Source organism: Sorex araneus, chromosome 9, assembly GCF_027595985.1.
Source record: "Sorex araneus isolate mSorAra2 chromosome 9, mSorAra2.pri, whole genome shotgun sequence".
NCBI lineage: Eukaryota > Metazoa > Chordata > Mammalia > Eulipotyphla > Soricidae > Sorex > Sorex araneus.
The window spans coordinates 3409420-3434401 of NC_073310.1; the positions used below are offsets into that span (position 1 = coordinate 3409420).

At 53.4% G+C, this 24982-nt stretch overlaps 1 protein-coding gene across 2 annotated transcripts in view; it reads left to right on the forward strand.

Moving 5' to 3' along the window:
- ANAPC5 (anaphase promoting complex subunit 5) overlaps positions 1-23452 on the forward strand; it is a 29134-nt gene extending 5682 nt beyond the window's left edge. For both annotated transcript variants that reach the window (XM_055147357.1, XM_055147358.1), the window contains 14 exons: positions 1920-2112; positions 4539-4605; positions 7416-7517; positions 8580-8770; positions 10888-10969; positions 12143-12232; positions 12413-12594; positions 13993-14128; positions 14626-14700; positions 16002-16123; positions 16661-16768; positions 16844-16991; positions 22639-22801; positions 23110-23452. In XM_055147357.1, the coding sequence (XP_055003332.1) occupies positions 1920-2112; positions 4539-4605; positions 7416-7517; positions 8580-8770; positions 10888-10969; positions 12143-12232; positions 12413-12594; positions 13993-14128; positions 14626-14700; positions 16002-16123; positions 16661-16768; positions 16844-16991; positions 22639-22801; positions 23110-23321 (1871 nt within the window). In that variant the 3' untranslated portion in view covers positions 23322-23452. The remainder of the gene's footprint in view (positions 1-1919; positions 2113-4538; positions 4606-7415; positions 7518-8579; positions 8771-10887; positions 10970-12142; positions 12233-12412; positions 12595-13992; positions 14129-14625; positions 14701-16001; positions 16124-16660; positions 16769-16843; positions 16992-22638; positions 22802-23109) is intronic.
- Positions 23453-24982: the final 1530 nt, after the last annotated feature.

Genomic DNA, 24982 nt, shown 5'->3' on the forward strand with positions numbered 1-24982 from the left:
TATAGCACAATCGTAGTCGTAGTTTTGGTCATAGTCCCGGTCCTCATAGTTCTCTTTCTACCCTGTTCTTATCTTCTTAGTCTTTGTCTGGTCCCCTCTCACCCCTTACAGCAGAGTTGGGTAGAAACCATGAAGGGCGGGGTACACCCAGGTGGAGTTGAACATTGTCACAACAACAAACAGAGGTGAAGCCCCCCTCCCTTTCAGGGGAAGTTCTCAGAGATTAACTCAAGGACAAGATCTCATCTGAGGGTTCAGCACTCCAGATTACTAGGAGATCCGCTCAAGGGCGAGATTCCATCTAGGGTGTATTGCTTTCTCCATTCCTCAACTTGTAATTTAATCAATAATAGTAAATTTACTTCTTATATTATTTCTAGTCATTTTGTATGAACATAGTAAGATATGTTAAGCTTAAAGGGTGGCTGTTCCTGGGGACATCTCGCTATATATCCCAGACCGCAGTCCTCAGGCCAGGTTAGTCTTTCCTAACCCCAATAGGGTCCTTATTCAGTTACTTCTTTTGTGGGTTTTTTTTTTTTTTTTTGGTTTTTGGGTCACACTCGGCGATACACAGGGGTTACTCCTGGCTCTGCACTCAGGAATTACCCCTGGTGGTGCTCAGGGGACCATATGGGATGCTGGGATTAGAACCCGGGTCGGCCGCGTGCAAGGCAAACGCCCTACCTGCTGTGCTATCGCTCCAGCCCCTCAGTTACTTCTTTTGGGTCATGACAGAGTCTGTTCCATGACCATGCTCTTAGCTTACTATACTATGGCACTTAGCTTGTCCCCTTTCGATGCCAGGGTAGCTCACAGCTTGCCCTGGGTCCATCCAGATCCTTCAACGGGACCCTCCTTTTGGGGCTGTTAGGAAGTAAGGGCAACTGAGGCTTAAGTCAGATCAATATGACAGACGCCCAGGAATAAATATTATTCGGAGTCATTTAACTCCCATGTTACAAAAGCATGGCACCAACTGTCTTCCTGTGTCTACACAAAAGGGCCATTGCTAAACCATGCAAGTGACATAAAGGAAAGAGAAAAGCAATATAGGATTCTTAGTGCTCGATGGAATTGGGTGTGCTTCAGGAGCACTGTTGTGGGAGTAACTCAATAAGCTCCCTGCGGGAAGAGTAAGGACATCCCAATGTTACCCAACATCCTGGCCCTGGGGCCTTTCAGGTTTCTCCGCCTCTGTGGTTATGGCTCCCCTTTCTGCACCATTCGTCTCCCAGTCAGGGCTTCCAGCTCTTGTGAGTACCGTGGGGAAGGCGCTTCCTTGCAGGCAAGGACCCAGGTTTGATCCCTGACACCCCACATGGTTCCTTGAGCCCACCAGGAGTGATCCCTGAGCTCAGGGGTAAGCCCTGAGCACTGCTGGGTGTGGCCCCTGCGCAAACAAAAAGTAAAAAAGTGCAAGTAAACCTTGTGGAGAGCAGAAAGGAAAGGCCTTTGTTATTGATAGAGCTCCTCCGAAAGTGCTCAATGCTATTCTTTTTGGTCCGTCCCTCCCCACCTCCCTACCCTGACTCTTTGATATTTGTATGTTACTCAGCATTGGGCTTTTGTTGACCTGGATTTGTGAGTAGACATGACCATCCTCCCAGGGGGAGCGCGAGCACCTTCTGGCGGTGAGGGGCTGCGGGCTGCAGTTATGGCAAAGGGAATTCTAATGGCTGTCACAGCCGCCAAGAAAAGAAAATGCAGGGGCAAAGATGGTGGCAGGCAAGTGGGATTGCTGAGCCCTGGGGAAGAAGAAACCAGCGTTACAAATTGGGAGAGAATGTTCTAGGCACAGGGAACGGCGGCTGCAGGAGTCTGATCCTTTCGAGGGAAGCGCCGTGCCGGACAGTCAGCAGCTTTGTGGGCCCAGATTTCGCTTCTTGCGATCATCCTGCCTGTGTCTCCTTTCCTAGGCTTGTTCCTGCGTCACATGATCTTGGCCTACAGCAAGCTGTCTTTCAGTCAGGTGTTCAAACTCTACACCGCCCTGCAGCGCTACTTCCAGAACGGCGAGAAAAAGAGCACGGACGAGGCTGACATGGAGCTGGCGGGCAGAGAGGAGGCGGGGAGGAAGATGGAGAAGGAGGAGCTGGATGTGTCGGCCAGGTGGGCCTCTCCCCGGGGCCGGAGGCTTGTCCGCTCCTCAGCCGCGCTTGCCAGCTGTTTACTTCTCTTTATTGGGTTTGGGTTTGGGGCCTGGCCTGGTGGTGCCTGGGGGCTACTCCCAGCGCTTCCTGCGTGGGTGGGGGCGTCACTCCCTGTGACGCTCCGGGCTCATGTGCTGGGCGCAGTCCCAGGCCTCCTGCAAAGCGTGTGCTCAGCCATGGAGCTAGTTCTCTGGTCCCTCTTGGTTACTTTTTTTTTTTTTTCTTTTTGGGCCACACCTAGCTCTGCACAGGGATTACTCCTGGCTCATGCACTCAGGAATTATCCCTGGCGGTGCTCAGGGGACCATATGGGATGCTGGGAATCGAACCCGAGTCGGCAGCATGCAAGGCAAACGCCCTACCCGCTGTGCTATTGTTCCAGCCCCTCTTGGTTACTTTAAAATTGAGGTGTTCGAGGGGCTGGAGAGTGTACAGTGGATAAGGTGCGTGCCACATGGGCGCATCCAGGAGTGACTCCTGAGGGCAGAGCCAGGAGTAGACCCTGAGCGTTTCTGGTGTGGCCATCACCAACCAGCAAAAAAAAAAAAATGAGATTTTTTTTTCTGAGATACTTTCTCTCTCTCTCTCTCTCTCTCTCTCTTTCTCTCTCTCTCTCTCTCTCTCTCTCACTGTTTCTCACTCTCCCCCCTCTCTCTTTTTTCTCCTCTCTTTCCCCCTCTCTCTCTCTTTCTCCTCCCTCTCTTTTTTTCTCCTTTCTTTCTCTCCTCTCTCTCTCTCCCCACCACCATGGCGGTGCTTAGGGGTTACTCCTGGTGGTGCTTAGGGGATGTCAGGGATCGAACCCAGGTTAGCTACATGCAAGGCAGGTGCCCTACCCACTGTACTATTGCTCTCGCCCCCTGTTTTTGTTTTGTATAGAAGCCCCTCCTGGTGGGTCACTTAGGGGTCACTCTTGGTCTTCCGTGAGGACCGGGCAGTGGGTCCGGGATCCTCTAAGCCACCTACCCAGCACCACCTGCCCTGCCAGGGCTTGTTTTTGTTGTTTGTTGTTTGTTGAGTCACCTTAGTGGTGCTCAGGGCTGACAACTGACTCAGGGATCATTCCTGGCGGGACTTGGGGGACCGTATGGGATGCTGGGGTCCCTGAGTTGGCTGTCTGCAGGGCAAGTCCCCTGCCTGCTGTACTGTCACTCTGTTCCCCCCACCAAGGCTCTTTACTGGCTCTTCCATGTACCTGTGGGACCCTGAGAGCAGGATGGTATGGCCAGGAGGTGGTTGGCACTGTGGGACGCTCATCTGCTTCTCCAAGCCTGTTAGCAGCGGCCTGGGCCCCCAGGGCCACTGTCCTCTTTGTTATAACCCTGTATTGCCCTTCATTTCCACCGCTTTCACTTCTCTCTCTCTCTCTCTCTCTCTCTCTCTCTCTCTCTCTCTGTTTGGCTTTTTGGGTCACACCCAGTGATGCTCAGGAGCTATTTCTGGCTCTGCACTCAGGAATTACTCCTGGCAGTGCTCGGGGGACCCTATGGGATGCTGGGGATCGAACCCTGGTCGGTCGTGTGCAGTGTAAACACCCTCCCTGCTGTGCTATCGCTCCGGCCCCTCACTTTTTCTCTTTGTATTTTATAAGCTATTGCTGCTGTCCTTGGTTATACAGCACCGACCTCCCCTCTGGAGAGTTTGAAGTGAGCACAGCGTTGGTCAGGCTGTAGAGGGCGGGGCCTGCTGGTGTGTCTACTCCGGTTCCCCAGCCGTCAGGGTTCAGCCCTGTTCATTTCAAGGCTTGGGCTCCCTTTATTCAAGAGGTGTGCGGAGAGAGGACTCCTTACTGGAGCACTGAATCACTTTCCACCAGAGACCTTGGCCTGCGAGTTTCCCTCAGGCACTGTTGACTCGGGAATGTGGGTGGGCGGGCTGGCCCGATCCTGGCCCCTCCGGACCCTGCAGCATCTTGGGAGACATCTGCCTGAGTGGAACCAAGCGCCCCCAGAGGGCCCCGAGGGAACACTTGGGTCTCGGAGGGCTTCAAGGAGGACTCTTGGGCTGACCGAGTTTTCCCGGAGTAAAGTTTGCTAACACTGGATTTCTGTCGTCTGAGTCATGAGCCTTCCCAGGACCAAGTGTACAGTGCTCAAGCACGAGTCCCCTGAGAGTACCTGTTTGATGGCTTGATGTCCAGTGAGCCCTGTGACCGAGCACGTGGCCCCTGGCCCGCCACCACGGCTACCACCAGGGGGAGGGAGGTGGGATTGGGGCAGGCTCAGAGAGAGGGGCCTGCCGAGGTCTGGCTGTGGCCCCTGAGCGTCACTGGGTAGCACCCCAAAATACAGAGATTTGGAACTCTTCTGACGGGGCCGTAGGACTTTCTAGAGCATCATTTCATTATTGTGCGATTCTTGATTATTTTTCTTTTTCATTTTCTAGAGAAGAGGAAGTGTCTTGCAGTGGGCCCCTCTCCCAAAAACAAGCCGAGTTTTTCCTTTCGCAACAGGTACGTTAGTTCTTTTCTCTGCATGTCATGTTTCTGCCTGTTACTTCAGTGAGTATGCTGGGAGCCCGACCCCTCCCTCTCTGCGCCCTCCTCCTCTCTCAGAGTCTGCTGGGAGCCTAACTCCCCCCTCTGCACCCCCATCCTCTCTCAGAGTGCGCTGGGAGCCTGCTCTCCTCTCTGCACTCCTGTTCTCTCTCCGCCCCTCGGCGCACTGGGAGCTGATGGCCCTCCCCAGTTAGTGTGTTTTCCTTTTTGTTCTTCTTTTTGGTTTTGAGGCACCTGGCACTCCTCAGGGCTCACTCCTGGCTGTTGCTCAGGGGGTCACTCCTGGGGAGCTTAGGGGACCATGTAGGGTGCCGGGGATCAACCCCGGGCCTGCCACATGCCAGACAGGTGCCCTACAGACAGGTGCCCTACCCACTGTACTATCACTCTGCTTCACTTCCATGTTATTATTATTATTTTTTTTTACAGAATTAGGATTTTATTTTTCGCTCTAGCGAAAATATAAGCTTCCCGGCTTATTTTGTTAATTAATTTTCTTTCTTCAGGAAGTTGTAATGATTAGATCTGGAGAAAAGTGATTGCCTCATCCCTGCAAGAGAATTTCAGCCAGGCTAGAAAAACCCGTCTAGACGATCCTTCGCCTTGAGAAGAAAATTGGGTCCTCCCACCTCAGTACATTAGGCTGAATTAAAGGGTTAAATGGGAGTCTTTAAAGCTGTAATTAGACTAGAGGGAACCCTGTATTAACTTTTAACTGATCTCTGAGTGAGGAAAGACTTTCTAAACATAAAAGCTTTGAGAGAAAACACTCAGGCAGTGATTTGATTTTTCAGCATAAAAATGAAAACTGCTTGTCGGAACACATTTTATCAAAATTAAAAGGCAAGCAAAAAATTGGCAGAGTATTTGTAGCAAATGTGAAAAAGCTTTAAAAATATTTTCAAAGACCAGTTGATGACACAGAGCCTATATTATTCAATAAAAAGAACAGAAAGTCAGGAGCTGGACTTGACAGCAGGCAGGGCGCTTGCCTTGCACACGGCCGACCTGGGTTTGGTCCCCCGCATCCCTTGTGGTCCCCTGAACCCCACCAGGAGTAGTTCCTGAGGGCAGAGCCAGGAGGAACCCCTGAGCATCGCTGGGTGTGACCCAAGCCTCCTCCCTCAAAAAAAGAGAAAATAATATAAAGTAAATATAAATTGTATTCTAATTGGTTTTGGTTTTGATTTTTGTTTGGGGCCATACCCAGCAGTGTTCAGGACTTATTCCTGGCTTTATGTTCAGGAACCACTCCTGGTGGGCTCAGGGGACCATATGGTGCCGGGGGTCGAACTGGTCAACCATGTGCAAGGCAAGCGCTGTCACCTATGTCCTCTTGCTCCAACCTCTCCAGTTTTGTTAAAAATATAAAATATTGTGCTAGAGAGATCGTACAGCGCTTAAAGTGCTCGCTTTGCACCCAGGCCGAACCTAGTTCAGTCCACAGCCCCATATATGGTCTCCTGAGCACTGCTGGGAGTGACTCCTGAGCAGATAGGAGTAAACCCTGAGCAGTGCTGGTTATGGCCCAAAAACTACCTTGAGTTAAATAAATAAAATACTGGGATGGGAGAAATAGCTCCGAGTAGCAGAGCGTGTGCTTTGCTGAGTCTGGTGGCTGAGACTCCTCACACGTGCACCCCAGCACCTCCAGGGATACCCCAAGGAGCGCCAGCTCTGTCAGTCCTGAGCACTGCGCTGCCCACAGACCCACATTGCTGGTCACCCTCGGGCCCTCTCAGACCTGCCGGGGTAACTCCTTGAAAAAGAAAATCACGGGGGCCAGAGAAATAGTACACCCAGTAAGGTGCTTGCTTTGCACGCAGCCAACCTGGTTCTATCTGTGGCTTCCCATGTGGGGTCCCAAGCCCTGCGAGGAGTGAATCCTGAGGGCAAAGCCAGGAGTCACCCTGAGCATCACCAGGCGTGCCCCCCACCAAAAAAAAAAAGAAAAAGAAAATTTTGGCTTATTCTAATTTATATGAAAAAGTATAGCATGCGTGTAGCCTGAACTATCTAAGGGCATCACAGACGGAAAGAACATGGCAGAGCCTGGCAAGCTCCCTGTGGTGTATTCGATATGCCAAATACAGTAACAATAACAGGTCTCATTCCCCTGACCCTGAAAGAGCCGTCAATCATTGGGAAAGACAAGTAAGGAGAGGCTGCTAAAATCTCAGGGCAGGGATGAATGGAGACATTACTGGTGAGTAAATCGATGAACAATGGGATGACAATGATACAGTGATAGGAAAAAGTAATTGTCTTGCATGTGGCCAACTCTGGTTCGATCCCTTGCATCCCACCATCTGGTCCCCCAAGAACTGCCATGAGTACTTGCTGAGTGCAGAGTGGGAGTAACCCCTGGAGAGGCATCGCCAGGTGTGCATCTCCCCGATCCAAAAAAAATAAAAAGTGATGCACATACTGCTGTAGATTTTTATTTTGGCCTTTTTTTTTCCAATTAAAAAAAGTCTTGTTGTTTTGGCCCATGCCCAGGGCTTCCTCCTGGCTCTGTGACCAGGGACTCCTGCTGGCGGGGCTCAGGGGACCGTCCGTGGTGGGGAATTGGACCAGGCTGTGTGCAAGGCAAGTGTCTTAACCCCTTTGTTTTCTCTCTAGCCTGGCCTTAGTTTTCTGCGAAGGTCACCCTGGGGCTGGGTGACACAGCTTGGGCCGGGTGGCAGGGGAGGCCGTGCCACACTCACCAGGTGTCTGCATCCGTTGGCCACCCCTTGTACCGAGTTGTCACTTTCACCTTTCAGGCGTCGTTGTTAAAGAACGATGAGACAAAAGCCCTCACGCCAGCTTCTCTGCAGAAAGAACTGAACAACTTGCTGAAATTCAATCCCGATTTTGCCGAAGCGGTGAGTCTCTCCCCAGAGTTGGGCCGAACGCATCTGGCTCCTGGAGGGTAGGATTGAGGGGTGCAGATCCGATGGGCTGCTCGGGGCCAGGTTCTCGGGGCGGAATCACGTGTTGGCAGCTCAGCTCCTCAGCCTGTGGCCCAGTGGGGACTGTCGTGTCTGCTGACGTTCTCTCATTCACCGTCTCTGCTCTGGTGAGCCCTGGACAACAGTCGCCAGAGGGGACGGATTCTTGTTTTGCTTTGGGGCCATACGCAACAGTGTTCAGGGCGACTACAGCACTAGGTCCGTGGGGGTCACTCCTGCTGGTGCTTGGGGAACATCGGCACTGGGATTGAGCTTTGAGGTGCAAAGCCCGCGCTCCTGTTAGGCCCCGCCGTGCCCTGGGTGAGCTCTGGCCCACTGAGGAGCTCCCGGGCCCCTGCTGATGTTGGTTTGGGCCACAAGGGGTGGTGCTCTGGGCTGTTCCCAGCTCTGTGCTCGGGGTGACTCCTGGTGGTACTTGGTGGCTGAACCCACATGGTCTGTGCACAGCCTGAGGCGTGGTGACCCGCCCTGGAGTGGACCTCAGCGTGCAGTAGGCTGAGTTTTATATTACTATGAGTGTGTGTGTGTATTCTTTCATCACTGATTGTTTTGTTTGTTTTGGTTTTTGGTATTTGGGTCACAGCTGGCGGTGCTACTCCTAGCCCTGCACTCAGGAGTCACTCCTGGTATGCTTGGGGGACCCTGTGGGGTGCCAGGGATCAGACCCGAGTCGGGAACACTCAAGGCAAGCGCCCTGCCCCTGTACTCTCTCCAGCCCCTCGTCAGTTTCCTTTAACCAGTGGCGTTGTGGGATAGAACTCTGGTACAGTATTAGTGGAAGTCTGGTTTTTCACTGAACTCTCCCTCTCCAGTGGAAAAACCGGTGCCAGAGACAGTACAGCAGGTAGGACACATGATCCGGTCTCGTTAGAAGGCCGAGGCATAGACAGGGGGTTTGTACCCGTGTAGACTCTCTGAATTAGCTTCTCCAGAAGGAAGGGTCATTAAGGACGTGTTGGTCACTTCTCTCTTTAGCATTATCTCAGCTACTTGAACAACCTCCGGGTCCAGGATGTCTTCAGTTCGACACACAGCCTGCTGCATTACTTCGACCGCCTGATTCTCACTGGAGCCGAGAGCAAAAGTAACGGGGAGGAAGGCTACGGGCGCAGCCTGCGATACGCCGCGCTCAACCTGGCCGCCCTGCACTGCCGCTTCGGCCACTAGTGAGCTCCTGGGCTTGTCAGTGTTCACTGAGATGCACGTCTGCAACTGCTTGAAGAGATGGAGGGAGGGAAGGAGGGAGGGAGGGTGAGGAGGAGAGGAGAGAGAAGAGTCTGAGTGCCGCTGACTTGTTCCCAGAGGGCGCTTTGTTGCCGGGACAGGCAGTCGACACTGCCTGCTAGCCCGCCCCCTAGCGTCACAGCTGCACATTGCTAGCGTCTTTTGGGGCCTTTCATCACTTCTAAGAATAACAGATTACAAAGGAATTATTTAGGTCAATAGGCTAGAGATTCCCAAAGGGATTTTTTTTAATGTAATAAAGTGAATATAAAAGCTTTTTTTCCCCCTTTGCCACACCTGGCTGTGCCCAGATTACTCCTAGCTTTGTGCTCAGAGGTTGCTCCTGGCATTGCTTGGGGGACCGTGTGGAATTTAGGGATTAAACCTGGGTCAGCTATGTTCCAGGCAAGTGCCCTGACTACTTTTCTGTCTCTGCCCATAAAAGTTATTTTAGGTATTTGAAAAAGTTCAAAGGAAATTGGACTTTTTTTTTTTTTGGCACAGTGAAGGGTTGGGTCCCATCCAGCAGAGCTCAGGGACCTTGCACCAAGTCCCTGCCAGCTGTACTATCACTCCAGCACTTCAAGTGTCACGTTCATTGTCATCAGGTCTTCATAAAGTTCAGTCAGCTGGTGTTTATTGAGGGCCTGTGTGTAGAGAGTACGTCTTGTCCTCCAGCCGCTTATGTTCTGATGCCTCTCAGCATAAAAGGAATTAGATATGAAAGATATGTAAATAAGCAAATGTACCTGATCTCTTTAAGCAAGTAGTTATAGAGGGACAATTCAGCCCTTTTCAATTAAAAGCAATTTGGGGAAATTCCTATTGAAAGAACATTTAAAAATTTCCCCCAAACAAGTAAAACTCAAAGAAATTTGGGTTCTATTTTGATATCCTCAGTGACCCAGCCTTTGTAGAAGTTTGTGGGTCAGAGTGATAGTACAGCTGGGAGGGTGTTCGCCTTGTACATGGCAGATTGGGGTTCAATCCCTGGCACCCCATATGGTCCCCTGAGCAGCCAGGAGTGATTCCTGAGTGCAGAACCTGGAATAATTCCTGAGTACCACTCAGTGTGACCCCAAAACAAAACCAAAAGAGGAGTTTGTTTTTGGCCACACCAGCAGTGCTCAGGGGCTGCTCCCTGCACAGTGCTCAGAGGGCCAACAAGGGCCTGTTGCGTGTGAAGCGTGTGTTCCAGCTTTCTGTGCTGTGTCCCAGGCCCCATTTGTAGAACTTTTTCCCCAAATCCTCCCTAAGTTTATAAACAGGCTGAAGAGGGGCTGGAGCGATAGCATAGCGGGGAGGGCATTTGCCTTGCACGCGGTTGACCCGGGTTCAATTCCCAGCATCCCATATGGTCCCCTGAGCACCGCCAGGAGTAATTCCTGAGTGCAGAGCCAGGAGTAACCCCTGTGCATCGCTGGGTGTGACCCAAAAGGAAAAAAAAAATTATAAAGAGTCTGAAGAGAGGAACTGAGCAGAGGTGATGCCTGTAGAAGGGGCGGCACAGTGTTTAGCTCAGTCCGGCAGGCCAGGGCGCAGATGGCGTCTCTGTAGCTGCGCTCAGAAGGGAAGGCTCAGGGGCCCAGAGGATTTTGCTTCATTTCCACAGGAGCGGAGAGGTTAAGGGAGCCGTCTGGTCGGAGGAGAACACATGAGCAGAAAAACACTCAGAAGTGGAAAGCTCTAAATTACTTCTCAGAACTCGCCTAGAAAAGATTATATTATAAAAAGATTATAAAAAACATCAGTGCCATCCACCGTGTGACAAGTCGCACATGGCAGGCAGAGGAGGCTTTGCTGTGCCGTCTGCTCCCTGCTCGCTCCTCAGGGACTGAGACGAGTCGCTCCGGGTGCCCCTTTCTGTGGGGGGCCGTGAGCTGTGTCCCCGCTGCTAAACATCCTCGAGTCTGGCACAGGGCGGAGCTCTGAGGGACAGAGCCCCAGGGGACACTGCCCGGCCCGCCTGGGACCCGACTTCCTCTCAGGTGCTGTGTGTGCTGTGTGTGTGTGTCGTGTGTCATCGTCTTGTGAGATGTTGACGTTTGGTCTTGGTCAGTCAGCAGGCAGAGCTGGCCCTGCAGGAGGCCATCAGGATCGCCCAGGAGTCCAACGACCACGTGTGTCTGCAGCACTGCCTGGTGAGCCGCGCCTGGGCCAGGCGCCTAGGGGCGGGGGTCCCTAGCTGGGAGGAGAGGTTAGTTGGTCGTGGGGCTCCAGGAAGGACAACCCAGACCCAGTTCTTTTTTTTTTGGGGGGGGGTCACACCTGGTGATGCACAGGGGTTATTCCTGGCTCTGCACTCAGGAATTACTCCTGGCGGTGCTCAGGGGACCATATGGGATGCTGGGATTCGAACCCGGGTGAGCCGCGTGCTAGGCAAACGCCCTACCCGCTATGCTATCACTCCAGCCCCAGGGGTCTCTTTTTTTTTTTTCTTTTTTTGGGTCACACCCAGCGATGCTCAGGGGTTACTCCTGGCTCTGCACTCAGGAATTACTCCTGGCGGTGCTCAGGGGACCATATGGGATGCCGGGGATTGAATCGAACCCGGGTCGGCCGAGTGCAAGGCAAACGCCCTACCTGCTGTGCTATCGCTCCGGCCCACCAGACCCAGTTCTTTTTCTTGATTCTTGACATCCACTTTGCTCTGGGGGACATTTCTTGGCTAAAATGTTAGGCCTTTCCCGGTAAACCTGGGCGTCAAGGGTCTGCACGGCTCCTTGTTCCTGGAAAGACATATGGTCACCGGGTGTCAGCGGAACCCGGGGTGCGGCCGTCTCCCAAGAACCTGGCCTTCCGGGGCAGCCCCGGGGCTCCTGCACCCTCGCCGGACTCTGCCGCCTGCAGAAGACCGAGGGCTTGTTTATCTCAGTCTGATGGTTTGCCACGTGTCGCATTGGTTTCGCTTTTTTGTGAAAGCATATTTTAGAGAATTGATTGGTTCGTTTTCTTTTTTGGTCACACCCAGCAATGCTCAGGGGTTACTCCTGGCTTTGCACTCAGGAATTACTCCTGGCGGTGCTTGGGGAACCATATGGGATGCTGGGGATCGAACCTGGGTCGGCCACGTGCAAGGCAAATGCCCTACCCGCTGTGCTATCGCTCCGGCCCCTTGATTCATTTTCAAAGATAGAAAAGTTCATTGTGAAGTAGAAGAGAAAGTAGCTCCCCCGCCAGGAAGGAGCTGAGTGTAGGACTAAGTTCTGTGAAAATCTGTGTTAGAGGGTTTATTTTGTTCCTTCCGCACTGATACCTCAGTCGAGCACAGCCATTGTCACGGTTCTGATGGATCTTGGTGATTTCTGCTGCAGAGCTGGCTGTACGTGCTGGGGCAGAAGAGGTCTGACAGCTACGTCCTGCTCGAGCATTCCGTGAAGAAAGCAGTGCATTTCGGGTTACCGGTAAGGCTTGTCTCTGTGAGATGGTTTAAGTAAGGGTCTGGTGTTATTCCTCAGAGTTCCGCAGGGCTGACTTATTCCTTAGGAACCCTCCAGCCCTTCCTCCTCGAGCTCTCCACGAGAGGGCCATTGCCTCTGATAATGGTCGAGCTGTCCCCAGAACAGCCTTGCTCTGTCCTTTAGTACCTGGCCTCCCTGGGGATCCAGTCGCTGGTCCAGCAGAGGGCGTTTGCCGGGAAGACGGCGCACAAGCTCATGGACGCCCTCAAGGACTCGGACCTCCTGCACTGGAAGCACAGCCTCTCGGAGCTCATCGACATCAGCATCGCGCAGAAAACGGCCATCTGGAGGCTCTATGGGCGCAGGTGGGTCTGTGACCCACTGCCAGGCCATGGGGGTGACCCCGTGGAGAGGGGCGCGGTCGCCAGCTGGTCACATGAAGGCGCAGAGGGAGGCAGTCTTGCCCTCTGATGGAAGTTTGTGTGTGGGGATTAAAGAGGATGCTTTAGAGTTTAAAAACATTTTAGGGGGGGCTGGAGTGATAGCACAGTGGGTAGGCCATTTGTCTTGCACGCTGCTGACCCGGGTTCAATCCCCAGCATCCCATATGGCCCCCTGAGCACAATTCCTAAGTGCAAAGCCAGGAGTAACCCCTGTGCATTGCCGGTGTGACCCCCCCCAAAATAAATAAATAATATTTTATGTTTTGGAACTGGATCTACAACACTGCAGACAGCACGCTTGCTTTGCCCGCGACTGACCTGGGTTTGATCCCCCAAGGTCTTCTGAGCCCATCCAGAAGTGATCTCTGAGCGCGGGGCCTGGAGTGAGCCCTGAGCACTGTGGGGTGTGCACCTGAAACAAACAAAAATTCTGTGTCTTGCGTGGGCTTGCCAAGATTTTTTTCTGTGCCTGTCCACGTCTCCCATCTGCCCCGTGAGGTCCCTGCTGGTGTGGACGCCCAGGTTCGCGCATCTGATATGCCCAAGGCACGGAGGGGTTGACAGTGGTAGCACAGGCGCCTCTGAGCGGGAGCCTCTCTTCTGTCCCCGAGCCCTGAGCTGTCTTAGAGCTTGTGTCCCTTTCACCCAGGCTGTGTCCTGGCCGGTGCCGCCTTGGGGTAGCTTTGTTTGGCCTCTGCTTGGGGTCAACCTCTGGACCCGATTTTCTTTTTTTTTCTTTTTGGGTCACACCCGGCAATGCACAGGGGTTACTCCTGGCTCTGCACTCAGGAATTACCCCTGGCCGTGCTCAGGGGACCCTATGGGATGCTGGGATTTGAACCCGGGTCGGCCTCGTGCAAGGCAAACGCCCTACCTGCTGTGCTATCGCTCCAGCCCCTGGACCCGATTTTTAACGTTAAGCCCGAGCGCCCCGTCCTCTTGCCCCGGCCCCTGGTTGACGTTTAGGCAAAGGTGAATCTCCGATTCTCCAGGACAGGTTTTGTGCTTGGGAGGGTTTCTTGGTGCCGTGTGGGTCGCGCCAGCCGCAGACACTGGCCACCGCTTCTGGGCCTCAGGGCGCAGGTGACGGGGCTGGAGGCAGCCGGGGGCCCCGGAAGGTGTTCAAAGGCTGGCGCCCGCCCACACCATCCCTGCTACCACCCTGTGCTGAGGCGGGCCGGGGCGCTGGCCTTGGCGGGTGACTGTCGGGCCATGGGCCACCTCCATCGCGCGGGTTGGCCGAGGCGACTGAGCGTGTGCCTGAAGCGCTGCTGCCCTGTCCCCTGCTGCCCTGTCCCCTGCTGCCCTGTCCCCCTGCAGCACCATGGCCTTGCAGCAGGCGCAGATGCTGCTGAGCATGAACAGCCTGGAGTCGGTGAGCGCGGGCGTGCAGCAGAACAACACCGAGTCCTTCGCCGTGGCGCTCTGCCACCTCGCCGAGCTGCACGCCGAGCAGGTAGCGGGCGGGCCCAGGAGCCGCCACTGATGCGGACGCCCTCTGAGAAGGGCCGTGACCTGTGCCCCGGGGAGTCCCCGGATGGAGAGCGCCTCCGGCCACTCTTGTCCTTCTCCCCCTTGGCTCAAAAGGACCTTCCTGGGGGCTGGAGCCATAGCACAGCGGGGAGGGCGTTTGCCTTGCACGCAGCTGACCCGGGTTTGATTCCCAGCATCCCATATGTGCCCCGCCAGGAGTAATTCCTGAGTGCAGAGCCAGGAGTAACCCCTGTGCATCGCCAGGTGTGACCCAAAAAGAAAAAAAAAAGAAAACAAAGTACTTTCCTGGGACAGAGGCTGGGGAAACTGGCTCAGACCTTGAGAACTGGCCTTTGATGTTGGTGGTCTTGGCCTCGTTGTCTTCTAGGTGCTGCAGGGGGAGCGGGGAGCCCCGCGCCCCTTGCCTGGTACACAGGCCCGGCCCCACCGGCGCTAATCCCACGGGCTCTCTCTGTCTAGGGTTGCTTCGCTGCAGCTTCGGAGGTCCTCAAGCACTTGAAGGGGCGATTCCCCCCCAACAGTCAGCACGCCCAGGTAACCTGCCTCTCGCTGTCTGCCCCGGCCCCGAGAGACTTTTCCCGCTGCCGTGGTCAGGGCAGGACACCCAACAGGCCCCTCAGTGCGCCGTGCCTGTTCTGTGACATCTGTGCGGGGAGGGGGGGAGGCGCTGGGGGGAGGGAGAGAGTCGGCGCCTTTGTTTCCTTGTCTTCAGCTTTCATCAGCCCCTGGGTCTTGTCCCTCTGGCTCTGGGACTAAGGACAAGCGTCCCTGTCTGTGGTGACGTTTCGAGTGAAATGTCCCTTGTGCCGTTCTTATCTCTTCCTTGGCAGTGCTCGTCTTGTTCCCCCAGGATGGAGTAGCCTTTGGGGAAAATGTCGTACCCCTCGGCTCTCTTTGGTGTTCTTTGGGTGGTGGGTGCGGGGCGCGGGTGGTCACACCGAGCAGTGCGCAGGCCTTACTCCTGGCTCTGCACTCAGGGGTCGCGCCTGGCAGAGCTCCCCGTTGGCTCCCAGGGCCCTCCCCGCTGTCCAGCCTCTTGCTGCACCCTCGACCTCACAGGTGGGCTGAGATCGCTGAACCCAGGGCCCATTGCTGTCCCTTGCCTTCCCCAGCCTGTCGCTGGCGCTGCCGGGGCATTGACACCTACTGGGATGCCTGGCAGCATCGCCTCTGCCCCTGGGAGGGAATCGGGGGGAGCTTGAGGGGCTACTGATGTTTATTGTGGGGATTTTTGGTGGTTTTTTTTTTTTTTTTTTTTTTTGCTTTTTGGGTCACACCCAGCTATGCACAGGGGTCACTCCTGGCTCATGCACTCAGGAATCACCCCTGGCGGTGCTCAGGGGACCATATGGGATGCTGGGATTTGAACCCGGGTCGGCTGTGTGCAAGGCAAATGCCCTACCCGCTGTGCTATCACTCCAGCCCCTTTTTGGTGGTTTTTTGTTGTTGTGTTTTTTGCTTTGGCTTTGGGGCCACACCTAGTGGTACTTAGAGGTTACTCCCAGCTCTGTGCTCAGGGGTCCCCAACCTGGGCTTCCATATGCAAAGCATGTGCTCAGCCTGTAGAGCTGTTTGCTGGTTTTGAAAGGCCCACACGCCAATGAATGACACGGTGGCGTTCCCAGCTCACAGGAACGCCTGAGAGCTGCAGAGAATGCTCCACAGCCGAGCCCAGCACTGTGTGGCCCCCGAGCGCCGTGGGGGCCAGACATACAAATGCGTCATCTAAAACAATGTGTGCTGTTTGCTACATGAGCCAAAATACTTTTACGTGCCTGTGAATAGCGAGGTGAGCGTTCGCCATTGCTCCTGATGGCTCTTTGTCGCCTTGCCAGCTCTGGATGCTGTGTGATCAGAAGATACAGTTTGACAGAGCCATGAATGACGGCAAATACCACTTGGCCGATTCGCTCGTTGCGGGGATCACGGCTCTGAATAGCACCGACGGTGTGTACAGGTCAGAAACTCGGAAGGTTCCGGCTCCGAATAAAATCATCCTCAAATGGCTTTATTCTTACTTGTCTGTGAATGAGTTTATTAAGTATAACTTAGGGAGAAAAAAAATACCCCCCCTCCTTTTATTACAGAAAATTAGAAAATACAAGTAAGCACAACAGAGAAAATAAGTGTTACCCCAACGTAACATTCTGATATCACTAAGGCCAGCAGTGCTCAGCGCTTACTCCTGACTGCCCTCAGCACTCCTGGCAGGCTCACAGGACCACGTAGGGTGCTGGGGCTCGAACCCAGGCCAGCCAGGTGCAAGGCAAGCGCTCTGCTCGTGTCCTCTCTGCCCGTCCATCCCCAGGCCTCTTGCTGCATGTGTGTCGGAGTATGCACCCACATGGTCACACACATCTTTCTCTTAGCCAAGTTTTCATCAGGCTCAGTTCCCCCTGAGGGGCCTTTCGGCCCGAGAGGAGCCAGACACCGAGGCTAGGCCTGACGCTGCGGCAGAGCCCCCAGTCTCAACATCGCTTGGTTTCCGTGGCAGGAAAGCAGTCACGCTGCAAGCTCAGAACCGGATGTCCGAGGCACACCGGCTCCTGCAGAGCCTGCTGGTTCACTGCGAGAAGACCAGGAACACGGAAATGGTGATCAGGTAGGCGGCGCGCCCGTGCACGTGCCGGCGGGGGTTTGTGCCGAGCCTCCTCACGCCGTGTCCCTCTTCGCGCAGTGTCCTGCTGTCCATGGCAGAGCTGTACTGGAGGTCCTCGTCCCCCGCCATGGCGCTGCCTGTGCTCCTGCAGGCGCTGGCCCTCTCCAAGGAGTACCGCTTGCAGTACTTGGCCTCGGAGACGGTGCTCAACTTGGCTTTTGCCCAGGTAAGCCCAGCTCTGTCTGCACCGTGTGCAGGGGCCAAGACAGTCGTACAGTGGGTAGCGAGGGCCTTGCACTCGGCCAACCCTGGCATCCCACGTGGTCCCCTGAGCCCTGCCACCTGTGACCCCTGAGTGCAGAGCCAGGAGTAGCCCCTGAGATCACCGGGTGTGACCCCCAAACAAAAACAAATGAAAGAAGAGGTGTGTCCGTCGTGGTCAGTTTTCACCTGCTCGTACGGAGTCTCGCAGTGCGCCCCGCGAGCAGCCAGCACCCCGCGACCCCGGCACGGGGCACTCAGCTCTTCCAGAGGACGCTGGCGTCAGCATAATCCCGACGGCCCGCAGCCCAGCGAGATCTAACAAACGTGTATTCGTAGAAAGATTTTGAATATGAAACAATATGGAATTTTATCGTTTTATTACCCCCCGGAGAATGTGAAGTCTCTGAGAGAGGGGTCAGAGTGAGGGCACAGCGGGCGGGTGTTTGCCTTGCATGCAGCCAACCCGGGTTCGATCCCTGGCAATCCACATGATCCCCCAAGCCCACCTGGAGTGATTCCTGAGTGCGGAGCCAGGAGTGGCCCTGAGCGTCGCTGGGTGTGCCCTCTTCCCACTCCCCTGCCCCCCGCCGAAAAAAGTGCTGAGAGAAGGGGCTCCATGTTTCTCCTGTATCCACGGTACCTAGTAGGACTTAAATTTAGTAGGCTATTAATTTTTCTAGAGGTGCTGCGCATTACTCAGAATCTTATACATGCAAATTATGCATCTTACCACTGAGATAAATCCCCCACCCAGGAATATATTTTACTTTGCTTTGGTTTTGGCATTTGGCTACACCGGAGGGACTTGGGGGACCATATATGGTGCCAGGGGTTGAACCTGGCGTGGCGATGGGCAGGGCAAGTGCTCTACCCACTGTACTATTGCTCAAGTCCAGAGAGAGGGAAAAACGTATATATACACATATATATATTCATTATTGTTGTTGTTCTTATTTTTGTTTGTTTTGTCTTGTTTTGTTTTTGACTCACAGCCGGTGGTGCTCAGGGCTTACTCCTGGCTCTGCACTCAGGAATTACTCCTGGCGGTGCTTGGAAGACCATATGGGATGCCGGGGATGGAACAGGGATTGAGAACTAGGGCTGCCATGTGAAAGACAAGTGCCCCCACCTGCTCTATTATTGCTTTGGCCATAGGGAAAAAATATTATAAATGAATTCATTGTAAACTCGCAGCAAGAATTTACTGACTAAAGCAAATGCTCCTTTAACTGACTCTGCATTAGAATTTGTAGAAATATTTTTTTTCTTTTCTTATTTTTTGGGGGGTCACACCTGGCGATGCATAGGGGTTACTCCTGGCTTTGCATTCAGGAATTACTCCTGGCGGTGCTCGGGACCATATGGGATGCTGGGAATTGAACCAGGGTCGGCCGCATGCAAGGCAAACATCCTACCTTCTGTGCTATCGTTGCAGCCCCTAGAAATATTTTTAATATATTCACATCTCTGAACAGAGATAGCTTTTATTACTTATTTACTTATGTGTTTATTTTTGGGTTTTGGGCCATACCAAGTTGTGCTCAAGGGCTACTCCTGGCTCTGCACTCAGGAATTACTCTCGGTGGTGCTCAGAGTATCATATGGGATGCCAGGGATTGAACCCAGGTTGGTGCGTGCAAGGCAAGCGTCTTACACTTATTTCTTAGGTCCAAATCTACATACCTGACCTTACCTCTAATCTAATGAGTCCAGATCTCCAGGGAAGATGCTTCGCAATCCATTTTTATTGTTGGCTTCCTTAGTAGTTCTGTTTATTACTTAGTTAGCTATTGGGCCACACCTGGCAATATTCAAGGGTTACTTCTGGCTCTGCACTCAGGAATCACTCCTGCCAGTGCTCAGGGGGCCATGTGGGATGCCAGGGATCGAACCTCAGTTTGCTGTGTGCAAGGCAAGCGCCTTACCTGCTGCACTATCTCTCCAACCCCACAATTCTGAGTTTGAAAATTAAGATGAAACTCACCATTGTGGGGCTGGAGTGATAGCACAGCGGGGAGGGCGTTTGCCTTGCACACAGCCGACCCGGGTTCGATTCCCGGCATCCCATATGGTCCTCTGAGCACTGCCAGGGGTAATTCCTGAGTGCATGAGACAGGAGTAACCCCTGTGCAACTCACCATTGTAAGCATTTTAAAAGTCTACAATTTAAGGACTTTTAAGACAGCTGACAGTGTTTTACAGTCATCACCACTAAGTCCAGAATTTTTTGTTATTTGCTTTCGGGCTGCACCTGGCCATGCTCAACACTCACTCCTGGCTCTGTGCTGAGCAGTCTCCTGGCGGTGCTCAGGGGACCATATGGGGTGCCAGGGATTGAACCTGGGTCGGCCGCATTGCCTGTGTGCAAGGCAAGTACCCTACCTGCTGTGTTATTACTTTGGCCCCTAAGTCCAGAATATTTTTATCTCACTCGGAACATCTGCCAAGAACTCCCCCCCTGCTCCCTCCCCGCACCCTCCACCCTCCACCACCTCCCTGCATCTGCGGCCACGCTCTGTGCCTCGATGGGGCGCCTATTCTGAAGAGTCCGGGTAACTGGGCTCACGTAGCGTCTGGCCTTCCCTGCCAGGCTTCTTGGCTCAGTGCTCTGTTTTCAGGTTCACTGCTCTGTGGCCCGTGTACTTCCTTTTAATGGCAGGTTAATATTCCATTGAGTGATATGCTACATTTTGTTTTTCCTTTCATTAGTTAATGGTTGTTGCTCCCTTCGGCAATTATAAATAGTTGTTAGTGTTCACGTTCGGGTTCTTGTGCGGATGTATTTTCCTTTCTTTTGGGTATACTTGGGCCTGGGACTGCGGGCGTGTTAGTTCTGCTGAACTCAGGAACCACCAGGCTGCTCCTCCGCGGCCGGCGCCTCGTCGATGCCTTGCAGCACTGTGTCTCCCTCTGCAGTCGCTCCTTCCCGCTGTCAGGCACGAAGCAGTGTCTCACTGTGGCTTGGCTTTGCGTTTCTCTCCTGAAAGGGTGTCGAGCATCTTTCCACATGCTTACCAGCCACGTGGGTTTAGTTCTTAGAAATACGTCTGTAAGGTTTGTTGTGTTGGCGGGGGAGGGTGGCGTGGCACACACCGCCAGGGATTGGACCTGGGTTGGCTGTGTGCAAGGCGCGTGCCCTCCCGCTGCCCCGGCTCTCTGAGTTGTCTCTCCTCTCCCCCCAGTCGCCTTGCCATGACAGGGCTGACAGGTGGGGTTGTAGCTGTCACCCCGGCTATGGGACGCACACACTCAGACGGTGCTCCCGGCTCCTCACTCCTGTCCTGCGCCTCGTGTGTCTGCCGCCCCTGGCCTCAGTACTTGCACGTCGTTTTGGCTGAGATTGACTCCAGGTGCGTGTGCAGTGCCCCCCCACACCAGGCGGTGACGCGGCCGGAAATTGCTGGTGACCACAGGGCAGCTGGGATCGTGCTTGGCCCAAGTGAGTGGCCCAGGAACAGACCCATCTCCTGGCCCTTCTGTGACCCTTCTCATCTGCAGCTGGCCTTGTTTGCGGGTGTTAATTGAGGATTATTGTTTCTTTGTTCCTGAGGGCTGTTGGCTGTAGTTTTCTGGAGATCACAACTCTTTGATTTTACGGAAGAATGGGATCGAAATTTTTGATTTAGTGGAATTCAACTGTGAAGGCATCTGATCTTAGACTTTTCTTTCTTTGTTTTTTGAGGGGGGCACACCTGGCGATGCCCAGGGGTCACTCCTGACTCTGCACTCAGGAATCACTCCTGGAGGTGCTCAGGGACCATATGGGATGCCAGGGATTGAACCCTACCCACTGTGCTCTCTCTCTAGCCCTATAATCTTAGACTTTTCTTGGTTGAAATTTTTGTGGCTGTTGGTTCAGTTTCTTGTTATAGGTATACTCAGATTTTCAGTTTGTTCTTGGGTTAGTTTTGCTAAATTGTAGTCCTGTCTTTCTGAGAATTTGTTTTTGTTTGATTTCTTGGTGTACACTTGTTCCTGTAAGTCTTATTTCTGTTGACTGGTTAAAGAGCTGCTTTCTTTTTTTTTTTTTTTTTTTGGTCACACCCGGCAGTGCACAGGGGTTACTCCTGGCTCTGCACTCAGGAACCACCCCTGGCGGTGCTCAGGGGACCATATGGGATGCTGGGAATCGAACCCGGGTCGGCCGCGTGCAGGGCAAACGCCCTACCCGCTGTGCTATTGCTCCAGCCCCTGCTTTCTTTTTTAATATATATCTTTCCAGATATGAAATCCCTTCATTGTATCTAGAAGCTTTCCATTGCTGCCAATACATCGTGGCTTTTATCTCAATGATTTTCTAATTTCTTTTGTGATTTCCTCCTTGACTCATCCATTATTAATTAAGATATGGTGTTTGGTTTTTTTTTTTGTGTCTGTGAATTTTCAGTATTCTTGCTACTGATATCTAACTTAGTTGCACTTGGTAACGGAAGATATATTATAAGGTTTCAGTATATAAAAATGTACCAAGAGGGCCCGGAGTCGTAGGACGGCGGGGAGGGCACTTGCCTTGCACAAGGCTGACCTGGGTTCAACCCAGAACCCCATATGGTCCCCTGAGCCTGCCAGGAGTGATTCCTGAGTGCAGAGCCAGGAGTCAGCCCCGCGCCTGGCCGCGGGCGCCCTTCCCCGCCCCAAAAATGGACTGAGGAAAAACAAATGTTCCCAGTGTGACTTTGTGACTTGGCTTCTGCTCTGCCTGGAAGAGGTCCCGAGTGTCCGCTGAGGTTGGTCCTCGCAGGAAGTGCCCGCTGGCACCGGCTGGCTCAGCGAGCCGCTCCAGCGTCGTTCTCTTCGCCGAGAGGATGGGCTTGAGCTCCCAGCCCTTGCCCCCGGGCTGCTCTGCTCGCGGCGTCCATCGGCTTCTCCCCACTTACTTTGGACTCCGTTATTTGGGCTGTATATGTAAATCTCTCCAAACCTCTACCTTTTGATGTGTCATTTATTTATATCTCATAATTTAAGGATAAATGAACTTTTGTTACTGTATTTCACATGTCTTTCATCTTTCCTGCTTTTCAGTTCTTTGTTACTGTTTCTTTTGCGCTAAACAGCTGCTTTTGTAGGTTATGTTCCTTTTAAGTTTCTTTGTTTCTTCACTGTACCCTGAGTGTGTAGTAAGGAAGTGCTTCCCCGTTTCCCCAGTGATCCTGTTTGTTTGTGGATGTGGGGGAGGGTGGTTAGGCTGCATCCAGAGGTGCTCAGGGGCAGTTCCTGGCTCTGTGCTCGGGAGGGACCCGGCCACGCTCAGGGGACCATATGCGGTGCCTGTAGTTCAAAGAGGGGCCGCCACTCGACCCCTGTGAGGGACTCTCGCGTCATCCACCCCCCTCTTGGTGCCTCCGGGGATTCTTACACAGTTAGCCCGGCTCTTAGAATCTCCAGTTCACAGGATTTCTTCTTTTTGACAGACAAGCTTTCCATGGTGTGACTCACCATTCCCGTCTGTGTCTCGGAGCCCGAGATCCGCTCGCCACACACTGAGTTACACTGTTGGGCACGGGAGGCCCAGGCCTGGCGGCTGAGGGGGAGCCAGAGATGGAGCCCCCGTGCCCGCCAGAGCGGGTGGGTGTGGCGGGGCGCAGTGCCACGTGATCTTTGTTTTCCAGCTCATCCTGGGGATCCCAGAACAGGCCTTGAGTCTTCTCCACATGGCTATTGAGCCCATCCTGGCCGACGGGGCTGTCTTGGACAAAGGCCGGGCCATGTTCTTAGTGGCCAAGTGCCAGGTGGCGTCGGCAGCTTCCTATGACCCAGCGAAGAAAGTCGAAGGTAGGAGGCCGTGCCCGGAGTCATTAGGGCACCAGGTGCAGAAGAGTTTTAAATCGGGGCTCACATTTAAGGTGCTTTTACATACTTGTTTGACACGAAGGTTGAGGACCAATGAATGGTTAATACATTTGTATGTGTGTGTGTGTGTGTGTGTGTGTGTGTGTGTGTGTGTGTGTGTGTGTGTCTTCCATATTGTTGAATGTAAAATTACTTGATCCATGTTAAATTACTAAGAGTGGATATTAACTTTTGAACAGCATGCATTCTGTTGAGTTAAACTGGGTGGTCTCTCCCCCACTTTCCCTCAGCTCTGGAGGCCGCCATTGAGAACCTCAGCGAAGCCAAGAGCTATTTCGCAAAGGTGGACTGCAAGGAGCAGATGAGAGATGTTGTTTACTTCCAGGCCAGACTCTACCACACCCTGGGCAAGACCCAGGAGAGGAACCGCTGCGCCATGCTCTTCCGGCAGCTGCATCAGGAGCTGCCTTCGCATGGGGTGCCCCTGATCAATCACCTCTAGCCACAGCACCCACACCCTCCCCCCGGGCCACCCTGCCCAGGCCGAGGTGTGCGCCTCTCACACCCCTTCCTCCATGAGACTTTTGTATTTGATGTCTGTCTTGCCAATAAACTGAATTCTGATGCTCTTGACTCATTGTGTTGCTAGAATTTACCGTTTACTTTGTTTTCCTTCACTGTTGTTAGCGAGCACCTCTGTTTGAGGGAGAAGTTCTGCCAAATCTCCAGCCCCAATGTTTCGTTATTAAGTCTCTGATCTTGTCTGGTCTTAGAAGCGAAGCAAGATTGGCCTGGTTTATATTTAGATGGGAGACAGAAATTTTGGTTAATAAGTTTTCCTGTGAGTTAGAGCGATAGTACAGCAGGTAAGGTCTTTGCCTTGCATGCAGTCGACCCGGGTTTGATGCCCGGCATGCCATAACGTCCCCCAAGCACTGCCAGCAGTGATCCCTGAGTATAGATCCAGGAGATATCACTGGGTGTGGGCCAGAACAACAAACAAACAGAAATCGTCCTGTTTTAGTATGTTAGTATTAGGGTTTTAGGGCCACACCTACTGGTACTCAGGGGATCGCTCCTGGTGGTGCCCAGGGGACCATGAGCAGTGCCAGGGGTTGAACTGGGATCAGTTGCATGCATGGCAAGCACCTTAACTCTGTACAATCTCACTGCCCTAAAGTATTCAAAAATATTTTTGGGGGCTAGGAAGACAGAACAGGGGCTAGGGCATATGCTTGCATGCTCCGACCCAGTTCAGTGCCTGACACCACATGGGCCCCTGCGGGCCTGAGCACCGCATCCTCGAGCCCCATCTGAATCGTCAGCCCTGTTGGTGGAGAATGCCCAGGAGTGACCCCTGGACAATCCTGCTTCCTCTTAGGCACGTGGCTAGGAGAGAGCGCTCTCTCTGCATTGTGGCCGGCACCTCTGTCCGGGCGAGAGCCATCGGCTTGGCAGACCATGCTGGGGCATCAGCACACAATTTCCTGAGGCCTGGGCTTTACCTTGTGGATCTCTGCTTTGTCGGGCTGAGCCAGAGCCTGTAGCATGGCTGGGGATGGAAATGGAAAAGATCTCATGGCTTTTGGACCATCTACAAGAACCATCTTTCTGGGCTGAAAAGCGAGTCCAGGGTTAAGGCTCTGGCCTTGCTACTCGCTTCTGGCTGGAGCCTGAGCACCTTGTGGCCCGCACATGGGTGTGACCCAGCTCTAGACCCCCGCCCCCCCCCACCTTACAGGGCCAGAGCACTGACCAGTCAGCCCAGTTCACTATCCTGGAGGTAGTGCCAGGAACCCCGAGAATACCCCCCACCTCAGAAAAGAGAAAGGATAACCGAAGTCAAAGAATTCATTATACAGGGGCTGGAGCGATAGCACAGCGGGTAGGGGGCGTTTGCCTTGCACGCAGCCATCCCAGGTTTAATTCCCAGCATCTCATATGGTCCCCCAAACACCGCCAGGAGTAATTCCTGAGTGCAGAGCCAGGAGTAACCCCTGTTCATTGCTGTGTGTGACCCAAAAAGCAAAAAGAGAGAAGTCACTATATAGGCTATGAATATCAATTAAAAACTGGCCTGACGCTCAGCTGTGTGTAGATGCTATCACTCAGATGCACGGGTAATTCACATACTTCAGCCCTGCAATTCAGCGGAAACCCCTT